Below are 20,947 nucleotides of genomic sequence, written 5' to 3' on the forward strand. Positions count from 1 at the left end.
AATATACTTAAGTATCAAAAGTACATGTAATTGCTAAAATATACTTAAGTATCAAAAGTAGAAGTAAAAGTATAAATAATTTCAAATCCCTTATATTAAGCAAAGCAGATGGCACCATTTTATTGTTTTTAAAATGTACGGATAGCCGGGGGCACACTCCAACGCTCAGGCATTATTTATAAGAGATGCATTTGTGTTTAGTGAGTCCGCCAGACCATAGGCAGTAGGGATGGCCACCTGTTATTTTGATAAGTGTGTGAATTTCACCATTTTCCTGTCCTGCTAAACATAAAAAATGTAACACGGACTTTGGGTTGTCAGGGAAAATGTATGGAGTAGAAAGTTTAATATTTTCTTTAGTAATGTAGTGAAGTAAAAGTTGTCAAGAATATAAATAGTAAGTTACAGATACCCCAAAAAACTACTTAAGTAGTACTTTAAAGTATTTTTACTTAAGTACTTTACACCACTGCTCCCAGGTGGGCTTCAAGTCATTAAGAGAGTGTGGAAGTAACATGTCGTATATATGTTAGCCTTATGTCTTAATTCTAATAAAGCTGATAAAATAGGTTATGTTTTGCTGTATCAACATATCAACTGATTTAAATGGTTGGTATTTAGTGAGGCCCCCAAAAGGCTCTGACTGCATGTGTGGGTATGGATTTGGGTATACAGCCCCGCGAGACATTGCGCTCCTCATGATGAGTTCAGATTTTTTTGTGACCCCCATCCCTGGTCTAGCTCGTCCCCACACACACATCCTGACAGACCAGCAGGCCTTTACACCCGGCCCAGAACCCCGGTAATAATTCACTGTAACAATTCACAGAAGTAAATCAATGTTCCCTTTTATAGCAGAGCATGTTTTGTTGTGACAGAATACATTTAGAAAATCTTTACTGACTGAGGTTGTATATCCTGAGTGTCACGTCCTGACCAGCAGAGGGAGTAATTGTATTAGTTTTGGTCAGGATGTGGCAGAGGGTTTGTGTTCTGTGTAGGTTCTAGGTAGGTTTTCTATGTGTAGGTTGGGTGCTTGACTCTCAATTGGAGGCAGGTGTTTCTAGTTGCCTCTGATTGGGAGTCCTATAAACAGGTGTGTGTTTTTCTTTGTGGTTAGTTGTTTGTGAGCACTGCTTTGTTTAGCCTGCCACACTGTTCGTGTCGTGTTTATTGTTTTTTTCCTGTGGATGCTTTGCTTGTGTTTTATTAAAAAGATGAGTATCCACATTCCCGCTGCATATTGGTCCTCCCTTCAAAACAATGACATTATCTGTGACACTGAGAGGTATTTGTTAGATTGTCAGAGTAACCATGTTTGGGAAGAAGCAATATCGTTAACTTAGCCTACAATATGAACAGTGGCGATTTTAGCATGTACATTTTGGTGTGGCAAAAAAAAAGTGTGATGCATACCTGCAAAGCCACTACACAACACAACACTAAACAATACATGAATTGCACTATAACGGTGGCAAACGGTGCCCACAAACTGTTAGGGCCTACATAAATCTGTCCCAACAGCAGTCCCAACACCTTACAACTGGCTATCAGCGGAGCCTTGTCTGGCAGCGAAACTGTTCATTCAGACTCATTTACTGCCTTTACAAAAAAAACATGGCTGACTTGTTTAAACAAATGTGGTTTCCACTGACAATTGAGATGTACAACTATGTCATAAAGAAACGACAAGCAGATAAGAGGCAATCCGTAATTTCGATGAAGACAATAATGAGCGAGCTAGGACGGACGTAGTCAATATAACAATTTGTTCAGTACTTTTGAAATGTACAGCAACAGAATTCAGAACATGGGCCATTCTTACAGTGTTCTCTCTGTACACCAAGTCAGAATCGTAGGATAAATAAAGGGGGCATATAAGCAGACAATGAAAGCTCTTACAATATTCAATGATAACAGTTCTCAAAAACAGGTTATACAGTAGGCTACATGTGCACCACCAAGTCAGAACAGTAGGAGAAATTAAGAGGTGAAAATAGACTAAATTATTAGGGTGAGTGAGGCACATAGGCTACTAACAGCTTACTACACAACATACACTTAGCAATACTTTCTTAGCTACAGTATACATACAGTTGAAGTCAGAAGTTTACATGCACCTTAGCCAAATACATTTTAACTCAATTTTTCACAATTCTTGACATTTAATCCTAGTAAAAATTCCCTGTCTTAGGTCAGTTAGGATCACCACTTTTATTTTAAGAATGTGAAATGTCAGAATAATAGTAGAGAGAATGATTTATTTCAGCTTTTATTTCTTTCATCACATTCCCAATGGGTCAGAAGTATACATACACTCAATTAGTATTTGGTAGCATTGCCTTTAAATTGTTTAACTTGGGTCAAACATTTCGGGTAGCCATCCACAAGCTTCCCAAGTTGGGTGAATTGGGTGAATTTTGGGTAAGTTGGGTGAATTTTGGCCCATTCCTCCTGACAGAGCTGGTGTAACTGAGTCAGGTTTGTAGGCCTCAGTTCTGTCCACAAATGTTCTATAGGATTGAGGTCAGGGCTTTGTGATGGCCACTCCAATACCTTGACTTTGTTGTACTTATGTCATTTTGCCACAACTTTGGAAGTATGCTTGGAGTCATTGTCCATTTGGAAGACCCATTTGCGACCAAGCTTTAACTTCCTGACTGATGTCTTGAGATGTTGCTTCAATATATCCACAGAATTTTCCTTTCTCATGATGCCATCTATTTTGTGAAGTGCACCAGTCCCTCCTGCAGCAAAGCACCCCCACAACATGATGCTGCCACCCCTGTGCTTCACGGTCGGGATGGTGTTCTTCAGCTTGCAAGCTTCCCCCTTTTTCCTCCAAACATAACAATGGTCATGATGGCCAAACAGTTCTATTTTTGTTTCATCAGACCAGAGGACATTTCTCCAAAAAGTACAATCTTTGTCCCCATGTGCAGTTGCAAACCGTAGTCTGGCTTTTTTATGGCAGTTTTGGAGCAGTGGCTTATAGATACTTTTGTGGATATAGATAATTTTGTACCTGTTTCCTCCAGCATCTTCAGAAGGTCCTTTGCTGTTGTTCTGGGACTGATTTGCACTTTTTGCACCAAAGTATGTTCATCTCTAGGAGACAGAACGCGTCTCGTTCCTGAGTGGTATGACGGCTGCGTGGTCCCATGGTGTTTATACTTGAGTACTATTGTTTGTACAGATGAACGTGGTACCTTCATGCATTTGGAAATTGCTCCCAAGGATGAATCAGACTTGTGGAGGTCTACAATTTTTTTCTGAGGTCTTGGCTGATTTCTTTTGATTTTCCCATAATGTCAAGCAAAGAGGCACTGAGTTTGAAGGTAGGCCTTGAAATACATCCACAGGTACACCTCCAATTGACTCAAATGATGTCAATTAGCCAGAAGCTTCTAAAGCCATGACATCATTTTCTGGAATTTTCCAAGCTGTTTAAAGGCACAGTCAACTTAGTGTATGTAAACTTCTGACCCACTGGAATTGTGATACAGTGAATTATGCGTGAAATAATAATTTTGGGAAAAATGACTTGTGTCATGCACACAGTAGATGTCCTAACCGACTTGCCAAAACAATAATTTGTTAACAAGAAATTTGTGGAGTGGTTAAAAAACAAGTTTTAATGACTCCAACCTAAGTATATGTAAACTTCCGACTTCAACTGTATCTCCCTGGCAGTTGAACAGGAAGATGGCACGGCTGTCCTCCGAGGGCACATTTTGTCTTTAAACTTTGTCAGCAAAGTCTGGCATTCTCTGGATTTATGGTGCTTTCACAACAACTGGAAACTCAAGAAATGATCAGTGATCTTCTGGTCGTAGCTCTAGAAAGAGGCCCGAATTCCCGATTTACAATTCCGAGTTGGATGAAAGTTCGAAACGTATTTTCCCAGTCGTAGCTCGTTTACCCAAGGTCCCAGTTGTCTTGAACTCACTAAAGTCAGATTTTGCAGTTCCGAGTTAACAGTTGTTTTGAGCGCGGCAGAAATCATGCTTCATTGACAGCATGGCCAATGTTGAATGTTAATAATTTTAAACTAGGAAAATAGACCCTTAATCTTAGACTTGGGACCACACAGCCACTCCACTGAATAGTAGGCCAATGATTGCTTTGCAATGCTTGCAGTTAGCCACTGATTCCTTCAAAACAACTCATTGTTGAATTTGCGATTTCCAACTTGTTGTGTAATGTTTATGTCCAATGGCCGATGAGCACCAATATGTTTTATCTATCATTTCTCTTCATATGACAAGGATTAAAAATGATTTGCCAGTAGATTGTCAACTTGATTCATGATGTCATCATCTAGCTCAGATTTTGACATTATGATGTTGACATGATCAATCGAATCAAAGCTACTGTTGATATAATGTAATTTGACATTTTATCTGTGGCAAATGACCTTGAGGCTTCTTGGATGGGCACTTCTAATGTAACTCTATGGCAGCACCCAAGGGGCTTGAATTTCTGAGCTCTACCCTTAGACTTGGCGGTGACATAGTGTCCCCATGAGTGACAGAGCACTGATACAATCACGGTACAACACCAGCTATTTTCTGCTGGCTTGCCCCACCACCACAGAAAGCACTGAGCTAGGCAGTAACACCTGCATTTTGGAGCTCCCTTACTCAAGAAAACTAAAAAGAGACTATGTTTGTATGCGGCTTTATTAACTCAATTATATATCTTTTTTTATACATTGTTTGCAAACTGATATGTGCCACGTATTAATGCCAAAATAACATAACAATAACAATATTTTTTTTTGCTAAAAATGTGGGGCTCAAAACAGGTGAGGCTCTGCCCCACCTGTCCTGAATGACGAGTCGCCATTGAATATGAACATAGTCATTCTCAACAATGATGAACTTTAACCAACTCAACACTTGTCACATGTAAGCCTATATGACGACCTAATAGGAAACTGAGATTTAGTAGTCACGCCACTTGCGGTTGTGTAAAGTGGGAGGACTCTCATGTGACGAGTTAGCTGTGTTTCACCAATGGGTTGGGTTAGCTATGTTTCACCAATGGGTGGGTTAGCTGGGTTTCACCAATGGGTGGGTTAGCTGGGTTTCACCAATGGGTGGGTTAGCTGGGTTTCACCATTGGGTGGGTTAGCTGGGTTTCACCATTGGGTGGGTTAGCTGGGTTTCACCAATGGGTGGGTTAGCTGGGTTTCACCATTGGGTGGGTTAGCTGGGTTTCACCAATGGGTGGGTTAGCTGGGTTTCACCAATGGGTGGGTTAGCTGGGTTTCACCATTGGGTGGGTTAGCTGGGTTTCACCATTGGGTGGGTTAGCTGGGTTTCACCAATGGGTGGGTTAGCTGGGTTTCACCATTGGGTGGGTTAGCTGGGTTTCACCAATGGGTGGGTTAGCGGGGTTTCACCAATGGGTGGGTTAGCTGGGTTTCACCAATGAACTTCTGGTTGAGAAGTCAGAATAAAAGTCCACTACTGAAACTAGAGGAAAATGAACAAATTAATAAAAAATACAGAGCAAGGTCACCTGCTGAAAAAATGTGTTATTTGAAGAATTGAATATAGTTGAACAATATGGCAATTAATTAAATTTCAATGAGTTCATCATGAATAGGAAGGTCTATTATCTATGGTCTTTATCCTATATCCCACCACTTTCTCACACACACACACACACACACACACACACACACACACACACACACACACACAAAAACACACACACACACACACACACACACACACACACACACACACACACACACACACACACACACACACACACAGGGAGTTTGGAGGAATAGCACAGGGTCAGCGCCCCTGGAGCATTTAAAAGGTTAAGTGCCTTGCTCAAGGGCACAACAGCATGAGTTCACGAGAGCTTTTATTTTGAAGCCTGACAACAGGAAGTTCCGTTTTTGTGCTGCCAGCAAACATATTACATCCTCTAAAGATCAAAGTACAAGAACATAGGGAAATATTATGCGTGAGAAATCATTCCTAAAATTAATCCTTACGAATTGCTTTATTGAAGGAACGATGGAGTTTGAGCGTCACCTTTCTTTTCCGGTGGGGCGCTCATAGTGTGAAATCAACATCTGCATTGGTAGAAACGGCAGGAACACTTTTGACGGATCTATTATGCATTTATAAGAACTTCGTCTTCAGATAAACAAAGGTAAGTGTATTTAATCTCAATACTTGACAGCCACAGTGTCGGCATTATATTGTCTTATGCCTTTGTTTGTTATTTCATCATTTATTTATCCTTGTTCCAGGTTTTCCAGGAGGCTATTGTATGCAAGAGGGTGGACAGAATTGGGTTTAGGTTTAACGTTACAGTAAGAATGTCACGAGTTAAATCAGACTCACCCACCGCCGTTACCGATGTACATACAGGCTCAAAGATGCAGAGAGTAATTTACGTTACTTACCTCATAGCTGTCCTGGATATCACATGGATGTTTTTACAGTTTTCCATCACTCCTGTAAGTATTTGTGTTTTAATGTCTATTCTATTCTAGTACCCACGTTACAAAAGTGTTTGTTTTTGTTGTTATATGATTAGCCTATATTGATAGAGATGAGAAAGAAAACAATGCAGTTTATTTCAATACTTTCGATATCAGAATGGCTACAAAAAGTAGGCTACGTGTGCTATGCATTCATTTGCTGTTATTCAAATGTATTGTACATATTTGCCATTTGCTAATAGGTTTGAACAGTTATAAATGGCCTTGGGATATTTGACATATTTGACATAGGCCTACACCTAAAAATATATAGACAATGGCCTTACCTGGGCCTTCTTGAGGTCACCATCGTTTTTGATAGAGGATTGTGACTATGCGCTTTGAAAGCAGTATATCTATGACAATCTAATATGAATTAACTACAGTGGCGATTTTATCATGTAAATCTTGGTGGGGACAAAAAGAAGAATGTTGGTTGCATGCCAGCAAAGCCACTACACGACACTAAACAATACATTAATTGCACTATAACGGTGACAAACGATGCCCACAAACTGTTAGGGCCTACATAAAGCTGTTCCAACAGCAGAGTCCCAACAGCAGAGTCCCAACAGCAGAGTCCCAACAGCAGTCCCAACACCTTACCACTGCTGCACCTGCCTATCAGCGGAGCCTTGTCTGGCAGTGAAACAGTTCATTCAGCCTCATTTACTGCCTTTAAAAAAAGCATAGCTGACGTCTCCCTGGAAAATCCAGGCTGACTTGCTTAAACAAATGTGGTTTCTACTGACAATAGAGATGTACAAACTATGTCATAAGGGGACGACCAGCGGATAAGAGGCAATCCGTAATTTCGATGAAGACATTAATGAGCGAGCTAGCACGGATTGAATCAATCATTTTAAACTAGGAAAAGAGACCCTTAATCTTAAACTTGGGACCACACAGCCACTGCACTGAATAGCAGGCTAATGATTGCTTTGCAATGCTTGCAGTTAGCCACTGATTCCTTCCAAACAACCCATTGTTGAATTTGCGGCAATCAGGCTCAACGCTCTGTATTTTCCGCTGGCTGCCCCACCACCACAGAAAGCACTGAGCTAGGCTGAAACACCTGCATTTTGGAGCTGCCTTACTCAAGAAAACAAAAAAGAGGCCACGTTTGTATGCGGCTTTATTAACTCAATAATATATATTTTTTTTTCACATTGTTTGCAAACTGATATGTTACACGTATTAATGCCAAAATAACATGCAAAACAGGCAAGGCCCAAAAAATAAAATATATATATTTTTTTATTATTATATTTTGCAAAAAATATGGGGCTCAAAACAGCCCTGAATGACGGGTTACCACTGATTATTTATTATAATAATACAAATATGTATATGAATTTAAGTTTGACCTCTCACCATTCAGTATTTGGCGAAGAAGCTGGGATTTGACACCCTATGGATTGGCTATTTGCAAACCATGGTTGGTGTCGTCCAATTGTTGGGAGGCCCGATATTTGGCAGGTGAGCAAAACTCTGTTGAATGAAATACATAATCTGTTACATAACCACAGTCTGTATCTTTATTCTCCAACCCTGGTCAAAGACGCACAATCTGCTGCTGGCAAATTGAGCTTTAAAGTGCTGTCACTTAAATCTAATTGAGTTATGGTTCAATGACTTAGGGCAACGAACCATACATGGAGGGCTTATCAGACCTGAATCCAGACACAAGATCACAGCTGTTATGTGTTGGTGGCCATATGTAGGCAAATGTCAATATAGATCAGTGTTATTTTTCTGTTGTCGGTAGGTTTGCAGACCTTTTTGGGGCCAGGGCAGCAATGTGTCTATCCTGCGCTGCCTCTGTAGTCTACTATGGGTTACTAGCGATAGCTGACAGTCCTCTCATGCTCTTCATCCACAAACTCCCCGCTGTCTTGATGCATGGCTTGCCTGGTAAGTGCTACACTGCCTGTTGTTTATTTAACCTTTATTTTAGCAGGGAGTCCCATTGAGACCAAGGTCTCTTTTTCAAGGGAGCCCTGCATGACATGATCAGCAGCAATTACACAATCACAGTTAGTATATTTGTCTCTAACTGTTGTTCCCTTCATACTCAAACTCCCAGATAAGTCCCCAGCATATATACCTTGCCTAGGACGTACTATACTAGACAGCTCTCTAACAGATCCTATAGGACCTACTGTACTAGACAGCTCTCTTACAGATCCTATAGGATCTATTGTACTAGACAGCCCTCTAACAGATCCTACAGGATCTACTGTACTAGACAGCCCTCTAACAGATCCTATAGGACCTACTGTACTAGACAGCTCTCTAACAGATCCTATAGGACCTACTGTACTAGACAGCTCTAACAGATCCTATAGGACCTACTGTACTAGACAGCTCTCTAACAGATCCTATAGGATCTATTGTACTAGACAGTTCTCTAACAGATCCTATAGGACCTACTGTACTAGACAGCTTTCTAACAGATCCTATAGGACCTACTGTACTAGACAGCCCTCTAACAGATCCTATAGGACCTACTGTACTAGACAGCTCTCTAACAGATCCTATAGGACCTACTGTACTAGACAGCTCTCTAACAGATCCTATAGGACCTACTGTACTAGACAGCCCTCTAACAGATCCTATAGGACCTACTGTACTAGACAGCCCTCTAACAGATCCTATAGGACCTACTGTACTAGACAGCCCTCTAACAGATCCTATAGGACCTACTGTACTAGACAGCCCTCTAACAGATCCTATAGGACCTACTGTACTAGACAGCTCTCTAACAGATCCTATAGGACCTACTGTACTAGACAGCTCTCTAACAGATCCTATAGGACCTACTGTACTAGACAGCCCTCTAACAGATCCTATAGGACCTACTGTACTAGACAGCCCTCTAACAGATCCTATAGGACCTACTGTACTAGACAGCTCTCTAACAGATCCTATAGGACCTACTGTACTAGACAGCCCTCTAACAGATCCTATAGGATCTACTGTACTAGACAGCTCTCTAACAGATCCTATAGGACCTACTGTACTAGACAGCTCTCTAACAGATCCTATAGGACCTACTGTACTAGACAGCTCTCTAACAGATCCTATAGGACCTACTGTACTAGACAGCTCTCTAACAGATCCTATAGGACCTACTGTACTAGACAGCCCTCTAACAGATCCTATAGGACCCACTGTACTAGACAGCTCTCTAACAGATCCTATAGGACCTACTGTACTAGACAGCCCTCTAACAGATCCTATAGGACCTCCTCTACTAGGATCTATGTGTATAAGTCTGACTTGTTGTGCTCCTCTCTCCTCCTCTCCCCAGGATAAGTCTGACTTGTTGTGCTCCTCTCTCTGCCTCTCACCAGGAGCCCAGATGGTAGTGACTGACCTGACAGAACCTGACAAGCGGGCAGATGCCCTTGGCAAGCTGGGCCTATGTTTTGGCATTGGCATGGTTGCCGGCTCCACCTTGGGTGGTACACTCAGCACACGCTATGGGTGAGTGAAGCACCTCAATGCTCACCGATTCTAGTCCAATCCAAGAGCTGGAATCCGATTCTAGTCCAATCCGAGAGCTGGAATTTAGCCGTGTGACATCCCTGCTCTGGCTTTTCCAGGGAGACATTTGCTGCTTGTGTAGCTGCTGGAGGGAGCTTCATCAGCTTCCTGTTGGTTTGGACGTTTATCCCTAAACACACTAAGATACAAGCTCCACAGGACAACACAGACAGTAAGACTCTACACCTACCTCACAACACAATATTCACTCTCTAAAGGGTTTGTGTGTGCGTGTGGTGCAAAAAATAACATTTGTGTTTTATCTGACACTTACTGTGGCCTGTGTGAAGTGGGGACATCCATGATGTGTTGTATTTGACACGTGACTTCATATGTGAGTTGCTTGTGACATATTTTCCTGGTCCTGCAGAGAAGAGCAATGCCAAGTCAGTCTTTGACCTGGGTGAGATCACCAGACTGATGAAGTTCCCTGGTGTGGCCAAAACCTTCACGGTGAAGATCATCTCAGGTCTGCCATCAGGTGGGTGTCTTCCACTGTTACCTATAAGAGTTGTTTATTCTCCACCTGTGAGGATGTCTTAGTTTAGACTCATCTGAGGGAGAACTAATCACTTAGCAGGAATGTGTTGCTGTAGAAGTGGAACCAGTGATGTAGTGAAAGGGTAAAAGCACGTAACACAGTTTATCTACAGATTTTATTTTAAAAACTACAACACCCCATCTCAACCAATGTTCAGCGTTTAACCCCCATCTCAACCAATGTTCAGCGTTTAACCCCCATCTCAACCAATGTTCAGCGTTTAACCCCCATCTCAACCAATGTTCAGCGTTTAACCCCCATCTCAACCAATGTTCAGCGTTTAACCCCCATCTCAACCAATGTTCAGCGTTTAACAATCTTAATAAAAATTACAACACCCATCTCAACCAATGTTCAGCGTTTAACAATCTTAATAAAAACTACAACACCCATCTCAACCAATGTTCAGCGTTTAACAATCTTAATAAAAACTACAACACCCATCTCAACCAATGTTCAGCGTTTAACAATCTTAATAAAAACTACAACACCCATCTCAACCAATGTTCAGTGTTTAATAACCTTTTTATTTCTACATATAATCTATATTTGTTTGTACAGGTTATTGTGTTTTTAGTGTGTCTGCCTGTGTTTGCATGGAGTCCTTTTTAACAGCCTCAAGTTTTTACAGGTTATTGTGTTTTTAGTGTGTCTGTCTGTGTTTGCATGGAGTCCTTTTTAACAACCTCAAGGGATTCTGTGTCAGGTATCTTTCAGGTCATGTTTTCTGTTATCGCCATGAACTTCTTCCAGCTGGCGCCAGAGCAGAATGGCTACCTTATGGCCTACTTTGGGATCGTGTCAATGGTATGGAGCAAGGATGCTCACGACATATACATTTAGTCATTTAGCAGACACTCTTATCCAGAGACACATTATATTTAGTCATTTAGCAGACGCTCTTATCCAGAGACACATTATATTTAGTCATTTAGCAGACACTCTTATCCAGAGACACATTATATTTAGTCATTTAGCAGATACTCTTATCCAGAGACACATTATATTTAGTCATTTAGCAGACACTCTTATCCAGAGACACATTATATTTAGTCATTTAGCAGACACTCTTATCCAGAGACACATTATATTTAGTCATTTAGCAGACGCTCTTATTCAGAGACACATTATATTTAGTCATTTAGCAGACGCTCTTATCCAGAGACACATTATATTTAGTCATTTAGCAGACGCTCTTATCCAGAGACACATTATATTTAGTCATTTAGCAGACGCTCTTATCCAGAGACACATTATATTTAGTCATTTAGCAGACGCTCTTATCCAGAGACACATTATATTTAGTCATTTAGCAGACGCTCTTATCCAGAGACACATTATATTTAGTCATTTAGCAGACACTCTTATCCAGAGACACATTATATTTAGTCATTTAGCAGACACTTATCCAGAGACACATTATATTTAGTCATTTAGCAGACGCTCTTATCCAGAGACACATTATATTTAGTCATTTAGCAGACGCTCTTATCCAAAGACACTTCCATTTAGTCATTTAGCAGACGCTCTTATCCAGAGACACATTATATTTAGTCATTTAGCAGATACTCTTATCCAGAGACACATTATATTTAGTCATTTAGCAGACGCTCTTATCCAGAGACACATTATATTTAGTCATTTAGCAGACACTCTTATCCAGAGACACATTATATTTAGTCATTTAGCAGACGCTCTTATCCAGAGACACATTATATTTAGTCATTTAGCAGACACTCTTATCCAAAGACACTTCCATTTAGTCATTTAGCAGACACTCTTATCCAGAGACACATTATATTTAGTCATTTAGCAGACGCTCTTATCCAGAGACACATTATATTTAGTCATTTAGCAGATACTCTTATCCAGAGACACATTATATTTAGTCATTTAGCAGACACTCTTATCCAGAGACACATTATATTTAGTCATTTAGCAGACACTCTTATCCAGAGACACATTATATTTAGTCATTTAGCAGACGCTCTTATCCAGAGACACATTATATTTAGTCATTTAGCAGACGCTCTTATCCAGAGACACATTATATTTAGTCATTTAGCAGACGCTCTTATCCAGAGACACATTATATTTAGTCATTTAGCAGACACTCTTATCCAGAGACACATTATATTTAGTCATTTAGCAGACGCTCTTATCCAGAGACACATTATATTTAGTCATTTAGCAGACACTCTTATCCAGAGAGACTTACAGTTAGTGCAGTCATCTTAATATATATGTGGTTGTCCCACCTAGCTCAGTCATAGTAAGTACATTTTTCCTTAGTAAAGTAGTTCATTAGCTGTTAGTGTTAGTAGGAAAAGACAAGTATGAGTGTTAGTTTATTTCTTTTATACGCTCATTGTGGCCCTAGCCTCTTTTTATTTTGTGGTATTTTGCACCTGTGATGCTAAATTAGCGATGACGTTGTTTGCGCGTCAGCTGGACTGGCAATCAGTGTTCACCATGTTATTTGACCACTACATTCCTGGTTAGGACAACACAATGTATTTACAGTAATTAAAAGTTTAGATGGCTAAATTCTCCTGAAATCTCCAGGATATCAAATCCCCACCCTCGTGGGAACAGGATTTAATAGAGCAACTTGATGAGAAATGAACTTTTTTTGTCCAATTTTTCCAGGTAATCCAAGGGGGAGTGATTGGCCGGCTGACCTCAAAGTACTCTGAGAACTCACTGCTTCTTCTCTCCATCGGCATGTCAAGTCTGGTGGGCCTGGCTCAGGTACAGAGGATTCATTTCATCTTGTGATAAATGCAGGGTTGTATATATTCACCGTAGCAAAATGTTCAGCAAAAAAAAGCACTTGGACAGTTTCAATCCCTCCTCGTTTCAGTCGTTTTATTTCCGTTTGGTGCCTAATGAATATGACCCTTTTGTAAAACCTTTGATCTTAAAGGTTAACGTTTCGTTCTCTCCTTGGCAGGTCTTCATGGCTAACGTGTTCCAGTTCTGCTTCATCGTTCTCCCCATGATGTTCTCTCTCAGCGTGTTCAACATCATCACTGACAGCATGCTGACAAAGACTGTGCCTTCCTCCGATACCGGTGAGACAATTAAGCGTTTCAAACACATATGTTGAGAAATGTGAAGGGGGGCATCAGTTAAACAGTAAATCATTGGCTAACCTAACAAAACCAAAAAACATCAGAGAAAGAATCACACTTGGTGTCGTAACATTCTGAAAGAAACAGTTTAGCATTGAAGTGCAACTTCTGTCTGTTCTGGACATATTTCTGATTGGTTCTCTTCACTCTTCTGCAGGCACGATGCTGGGGCTGTGTGCCTCTGTGCAGTCTCTACTCCGCACCATCGGCCCCACGATTGGAGGCTTCTTGTATCACAACTACGGAGTGGCCTCTTTTGGGTTCATCCAGTTTGTCGTGAACATGGTCGTGTTTGTGTTTATGCTTAGAAACATGGTCAACAGCAAAGATGAGCACAGAGAATGACATTCCACAGACTTAAATACATAGGGCATTTTAAAAGTGACCTAAATATAATTTTATATTATCAGAGAATTTAATTATATTTCTATAATGGACAAAAATATAAAATGCAACAATTTCCTAGATTTTACTTAGTTCATATAAGGAAATCAGTTGATTGAAATATATTCATTAGGCACTAATCAATGGATTTCACATGACTAGGAATACAGATATGCATCTCTTGGTCAAAGATGCCTTAAAAAAAAGGTAGTGACGTGGATCAGAAAACCAGTCAGTATCTGGTGTGACCACTATTTGCCTCATGCTGATTGTGGCCTGTGAAATTTTGTCCCACACCTCATCAATGGCTGTGTGAAGTTCCTGGATATTGGCTGGGAACTGGAACACTGTCGTACACGTCGATCCAGAGCATCCCAAACATGTCTGGTGAGTATGCAGGCCATGGAAGAACTGGGACAATTTCAGCTTCGAGGAATTGTGTACAGATCCTTGCAACATGGGGCTGTGCATTATCATGCTGAAACATGAGGTGATGGCGGTGAATGAATGGCACGACAATGGGCCTCAGGATCTCATTACAGGTATCTTTGTGCATTCAAATTATCATCGATAAAATGCAATTGTGTTCATTGTCCGTAACTTAAGCCTGCCCATACCATAGCACCACGGGGCACTCTGTTCACGTCAGCAAACCGCTCACACACACGCCGCCATACACGTGGTCTGCGGTTGTGAGGCCGGTTGGATGTACTGACAAATTCTCTAAAACGACATTGGTATGAGAAATTAACATTCAATTCTCTGGCAACAGCTCTGGTGGACATTCCTGTAGTCACATGCCAATTGCACACTTCCTCAAAACTTGAGACATCTGTGGTATTTTATGTAAAAAAAAACTGCACATTTGAGTGGCCTTTTATTGTCCCCAGCACAAGGTACACCTTTGTAATGATCATGCCATTTAATCAGCTTCATGATGTCACACCTGTCAGGTGTATGGATTATCTTGGCAAAGGAGAAATGCTCATTAACAGGGACGTAAACAAATTTGTGCACAACATTTGAGAAATGTTTTTTGTGCGTATGGAACATCTCTGGGATCTTTAATTTTAGCTCATGAAACATGGGAGCATCACTTAGTGTTGTGTTTATTTTTGTTCAGTGTATATTGCCGACAGCTTAGTCTTAAAAAAAATTGAAATATACAGTATATCTGAATATTGTACTTGTGATTTGATATTCAATAAACAGGAATGTTCAGAAGAACAGTTGTTTACTGGAGATGCCACTTACATATAAAATCCTTTGTTGATTCTGCAGATGTGATTTTTGTGTTTCTGTCAAACAGAAGGTGTGTGTGTGTGTGTGTGGGGCAATAAACCCAATCTATTAGTAACTAGTAGACGGTCACTGCTGTAGTTGTGTTAGCTCTACAGAATCTCAATTTAATATTTGCTCAACCATTTCAAAAACTGAAGATACAAAATAAATGGTTGGTTTAAAATCTTTTTAAAAATGTTTATTTCAAGGTCTCACACATTCCATATTCCTATAAAAGATTTCTCATCCCTCTGCTATCGTTGCAACATGCCTAACACCTGCTCAAAGCATGTTATTTTGTCATGTAAAAGACCAAAACCCCCAAGCCTCTAACACATGTTTCTGTAATCATCTCTGCATTGCAATCGTGCATTAATTCAACTTCACTGTCCTCTGTCATATCAGAATAAAAAAAGGAATGCTATGCAGTCATGATGGAGAGAGGGACATGAAACCTCAATGGACGGCTGTCTGACACGCTGCCAACCAATAACAGCACTGAATAGCACTGCAGTGGAGAGCTAAAACTATCATTGTGTGACTAGTCAATCTACAGCACATGGAAGCCTGGGCCAACAAGGGGTTTCAGAGGACTCATTTTCCCTTTCAATAGACAAACTGTTGCCTACAGGGATAGTTCACCTGAATGTTGTCGGGCCAGGGAGTGTCTACAACTACAGATAGTAGGTTATTATTACTTTGCTAAAGCAACCACAGACACTTCAGCATCGCTGTCGATCACCCCCAGGCGTGGTTTTACGCAGAGTTCATTTTGGCACGCAATTTAGTTAAAAGCTAAAACAAGTGAAACAGGTATCAATACCAATCTTAGCAGATTGTTGCTGTAGGAAAGTAACTGAATCCAAACCGTAGTTGCAGTCAATCACAAAAACAAACACAATGTATCAATTAGTGATTTTGATTGAACCAACCCTTTAAAGTGACCCCATGGAGTGCAGTGGAAAGGAGCCCAGGTTTTGTCACAAGGTCTTAATAACACTGGGAGAGTGGCTGCACCTCAATAGTCTAATGTGGTTTCATCTCCTCACCCTTCACCTGCTCTAATGTAAAAGAGGTGGAGAGGAGAAAGAAAATAACCCTCCACCGTCCTGACTTGTCAACTCAGGATAAGAGGAGGCTAACATAAAGACGAGGAGATCATTCCTTAGACTATTGAAACACACCCAGGGTCTCTCTGGCCTCAGCATCACCAATAGTCAGGCCCTCCAGGAATTCACAGTGATTTCTTTTGTGGAATTTGCTGAGAGAAAAAAAAAAAAGCTTTATTTTGCTGCTGCAATTCTGCATGAGGGAAAGGTTTTGTCGTGTGGCTTGAATTAACTATATTATGCGGTAAATGTGAGATGATTGGTTGAAATTGCAAGCTCTCTTTTTGTACTGCGGTGATGGGTACATTTTATGCGATAATATTGCGATGATTTTGACTGCTTTATTCGGAAATAGTGCAGTGATTGGTCAAATTTGCACACCCTCACATAATATGCAGGGAATTGTTGATTTAGCAAAAACATTATTGGAGGAACTGAATAACGACAAATGAGGACAGAACTATCACTATGGGCGGAGCGCAGGAGGGGCAGAGCAGCGTCCTCCAGGGGGCGCGTTCAGCAGGACGTTTCGGAACATTCAGATAGAAATATGCTATGTAGAACAAACATGCTTCTCTGATATGTAGATTAAGGAATCATGTTGGCTCCAATAGTGGCGTAACTATCTGCAACATTCGAGAACGTTTGGCAACTGAACATGGCCCAGGACTCTCAGCAGCCATTCTGATTGGTCTGGAGATACTCTTGGTGCAGTTTGTCTTGGGCCTCGTAGAGTTTCCGCAGCTTCTTGGTCTGTCCCTTACTGAGATCCTTCCCCTCCACATCATGCGTGGGGAAACCCTGTTGGAGCAGAACGTGGCTGTCAAAACACTTGATATTCAATAAAGCCTTGTAGCCACTCAAGATATCAAGGAGGTATACAATTGTTGTATATTTACCGTTTCATCAAAGCCGGAATACTTGTCGGTTTCAGAGCGGAACATATCGCACGGGGAGATTTTCATCTTCGCAAGTTTGGCCAACTGTGATGAAACAACCATGAACAGAGACATCAATATACCTACATCTAGACATGAGGCTAATAACATCAGTATTACTGCTCTCAGATCAGTTAGCAGAGGGGACACATCAATATACCTACATCTAGACATGAGGCTAATAACATCAGTATTACTGCTCTCAGATCAGTTAGCAGAGGGGACATATCAATATACCTACATGTAGACATATCAGTATCACTGCTCTCAGATCAGTTAGTGGAGGAAGCGGAACAGTGCCATTGAGGGAATTCCACCAAAGATGAGTCCTCTATCCATCTCTATGGTTCTACTAACCTCCTGCTCCTGCTTCTTCTTGGCAGCCTCCTCTTTCTTGTTCTTCTTCTCGTCCTCCATCTTCTTTTTCTCATTCCTCTCCCTCAGCAGGGTCTCTTTATCCACCAGCTTCACCACAGTGGGAAGGCCTAACGATGACAAGACAACACAGCCAGTCATCACTGTGGCCACTACTAGTTCTCGCTGATCTATAGAGTGTGTGTGTGTGTGTGTGTGTGTACACATGTTGTGGTCAGTGCATGTACCTTCATGGTCTTCTAGACGCACCCCCAGCTCAGGTAAGGTGTCATTACGGACCACGTCACACAGCTGTAGCACCTCTGTCACTGAGAACACAGAGTCAGTCACCACGTCAACAAGCCTCACATTTCTAGCAGCAGGCAACTGTGTTCAATTCTTAGTATTATTGTTGAATAACTAGGCAGGGAGGAAGTATTTACCATTCTGTTCTCTGGCAATTTTGCGAACAGATTCTCTGAAGTCTGACAGCACCTTCAGATAGGGCATCACTGTGGTCTCCATCTGCAAGCAGCCTCAGTTAGCTTGACTAGAAACTTCCACAGAATCACAACGTCTACGAGAACACGGACATAATAATAATAATAATAAGATTTATTTTAAAATACAAAGTGACACAGACAGACAGACAGACAGACAGACAGACAGACAGACAGACAGACAGACAGACAGACAGACAGACAGACAGACAGACAGACAGACAGACAGACAGACAGACAGACAGACACTACAAACTGAGGAGAAATGGTGGTGGCCAATCCCAACAGTATATTATGTTGAAAGCACCTCGACTGCCAAGAAGCAGCCTGGTATCTCCAGGGCAATACTTACATCCACATGGTGACCATCTCCTCCCACTGGGAATCCAATAGGCTCGGACCCTTCAATGGCCCCAAAGGTCTACAACACAGACAGGGTTAGAATTTCATCAGAACAAAGGATGTAGTCTCCTGATAAGTAAAAGGACTGAATAGGTTAATATCATACCACTTAGCTATAGTGGTGTAAATATCATGTGACCCGGTTTCACTTTCTACATCGCGTCTCATTTTTAATAGTGAATGTATTCACGAGATTTATGTGATGGCACCGTTGTTTTGTCATGCCATTCAAAATGGGTTTATTTGGCACAGCCCACTTCAGCTCTGGTCTTGTGAGTGTAATACTGGGGTGTATTCACTAGGAACCAAATGGAAACAAACAAAAGCAAACGTAACGAAACAGGGAGGAACTGAATTTTTGCTATGGTGCAAAACATTTTGCAACGGTGTGCAATGAATGAATACACCCACTGGTATGCTGCACAAGCTCTCCCTCACCTTGAGCATGTCAGTCAGGTAGAGAGCGATGCTCTTCATCAGCATGCGGTTGGGCTGCAGCTTGGAGCTCTTCCTACTGGCTATGTAGGTGTTGCTCTGGGTCACCAGCGCCCTCATCTCCTCCATGGTGCTGCGCGTGTCCACGTTGTCACACAGCGCCTCGTGGACGGCTGCCTTCCTCTCATAGAAACTACAGACAGGGACAATAGAGGAGTGGGCTGCCTTCCTCTCATAGAAACTACAGACAGGGACAATAGAGGAGTGGGCTGCCTTCCTCTCATAGAAACTACAGACAGGGACAATAGAGGAGTGGGCGGGGTTTACTCTCATAGAAACTACAGACAGGGACAATAGAGGAGTGGGCGGGGTTTACTCTCATAGAAACTACAGACAGGGACAATAGAGGAGTGGGCTGCCTTCCTCTCATAGAAACTACAGACAGGGACAATAGAGGAGTGGGCGGGGTTTACTCTCATAGAAACTACAGACAGGGACAATAGAGGAGTGGGCGGGGTTTACTCTCATAGAAACTACAGACAGGGACAATAGAAGAGTGGGCGGGGTTTACTCTCATAGAAACTACAGACAGGGACAATAGAGGAGTGGGCTGCCTTCCTCTCATAGAAACTACAGACAGGGACAATAGAGGAGTGGGCAGGGTTTACTCTCATAGAAACTACAGACAGGGACAATAGAGGAGTGGGCGGGGTTTACTCTCATAGAAACTACAGACAGGGACAATAGAGGAGTGGGCAGGGTTTACTCTCATAGAAACTACAGACAGGGACAATAGAGGAGTGGGCGGGGTTTACTCTCATAGAAACTACAGACAGGGACAATAGAGGAGTGGGCTGCCTTCCTCTCATAGAAACTACAGACAGGGACAATAGAGGAGTGGGCTGCCTTCCTCTCATAGAAACTACAGACAGGGACAATAGAGGAGTGGGCAGGGTTTACTCTCATAGAAACTACAGACAGGGACAATAGAGGAGTGGGCAGGGTTTACTCTCATAGAAACTACAGACAGGGACAATAGAGGAGTGGGCGGGGTTTACTCTCATAGAAACTACAGACAGGGACAATAGAGGAGTGGGCTGCCTTCCTCTCATAGAAACTACAGACAGGGACAATAGAGGAGTGGGCTGCCTTCCTCTCATAGAAACTACAGACAGGGACAATAGAGGAGTGGGCTGCCTTCCTCTCATAGAAACTACAGACAGGGACAATAGAGGAGTGGGCGGGGTTTACTCTCATAGAAACTACAGACAGGGACAATAGAGGAGTGGGCGGGGTTTACTCTCATAGAAACTACAGACAGGGACAATAGAGGAGTGGGCAGGGTTTACTCTCATAGAAACTACAGACAGGGACAATAGAGGAGTGGGCGGGGTTTACTCTCATTGAAACTACAGACAGGGACAATAGAGGAGTGGGCTGCCTTCCTCTCATAGAAACTACAGACAGGGACAATAGAGGAGTGGGCAGGGTTTACTCTCATAGAAACTACAGACAGGGACAATAGAGGAGTGGGCGGGGTTTACTCTCATAGAAACTACAGACAGGGACAATAGAGGAGTGGGCGGGGTTTACTCTCATAGAAACTACAGACAGGGACAATAGAGGAGTGGGCTGCCTTCCTCTCATAGAAACTACAGACAGGGACAATAGAGGAGTGGGCGGGGTTTACTCTCATAGAAACTACAGACAGGGACAATAGAGGAGTGGGCTGCCTTCCTCTCATAGAAACTACAGACAGGGACAATAGAGGAGTGGGCTGCCTTCCTCTCATAGAAACTACAGACAGGG

The 20,947-nt window shown here is 41.8% G+C and overlaps 2 protein-coding genes across 4 annotated transcripts in view; one reads left to right on the forward strand and one right to left on the reverse strand.

The window, feature by feature from the left end:
- Positions 1-5,940: 5,940 nt before the first annotated feature.
- LOC115166771 (solute carrier family 22 member 18-like) lies at positions 5,941-14,178 on the forward strand. The gene is made up of 11 exons (XM_029720552.1): positions 5,941-6,177; positions 6,278-6,487; positions 7,893-7,990; positions 8,280-8,425; positions 9,868-10,000; positions 10,120-10,232; positions 10,431-10,541; positions 11,308-11,408; positions 13,251-13,352; positions 13,555-13,675; positions 13,893-14,178. The coding sequence occupies exons 2-11, from the start codon at positions 6,347-6,349 to the stop codon at positions 14,078-14,080; spliced, it is 1,254 nt and encodes a 417-aa protein (XP_029576412.1). The 5' UTR covers positions 5,941-6,177; positions 6,278-6,346; the 3' UTR covers positions 14,081-14,178.
- Positions 14,179-15,573: 1,395 nt separating this feature from the next.
- Positions 15,574-20,947, reverse strand: part of LOC115166772 (cysteine--tRNA ligase, cytoplasmic) — a 30,950-nt gene continuing 25,576 nt past the window's right edge. For all 3 annotated transcript variants that reach the window (XM_029720555.1, XM_029720554.1, XM_029720553.1), the window contains 7 exons: positions 19,142-19,331; positions 18,654-18,722; positions 18,245-18,326; positions 18,050-18,130; positions 17,805-17,932; positions 17,409-17,492; positions 15,574-17,310 (listed from right to left, as the gene is read on the reverse strand). In XM_029720555.1, the coding sequence (XP_029576415.1) occupies positions 17,182-17,310; positions 17,409-17,492; positions 17,805-17,932; positions 18,050-18,130; positions 18,245-18,326; positions 18,654-18,722; positions 19,142-19,331 (763 nt within the window). In that variant the 3' untranslated portion in view covers positions 15,574-17,181. The remainder of the gene's footprint in view (positions 17,311-17,408; positions 17,493-17,804; positions 17,933-18,049; positions 18,131-18,244; positions 18,327-18,653; positions 18,723-19,141; positions 19,332-20,947) is intronic.

This window comes from Salmo trutta, chromosome 29 (assembly GCF_901001165.1).
Source record: "Salmo trutta chromosome 29, fSalTru1.1, whole genome shotgun sequence".
NCBI classification, from domain to species: domain Eukaryota; kingdom Metazoa; phylum Chordata; class Actinopteri; order Salmoniformes; family Salmonidae; genus Salmo; species Salmo trutta.

Excerpts from the sequence above, each read along its gene's own strand:
- LOC115166771 (XM_029720552.1), top strand. The coding sequence starts at position 6,347 with ATGTCACGAGTTAAATCAGACTCACCCACCGCCGTTACCGATGTACAT. Across the intron at positions 10,542-11,307 it reads CATCTCAGGTCTGCCATCAG|GTATCTTTCAGGTCATGTTT; the intron begins GTGGGTGTCTTC and ends ATTCTGTGTCAG. Across the intron at positions 11,409-13,250 it reads ACTTTGGGATCGTGTCAATG|GTAATCCAAGGGGGAGTGAT; the intron begins GTATGGAGCAAG and ends CAATTTTTCCAG.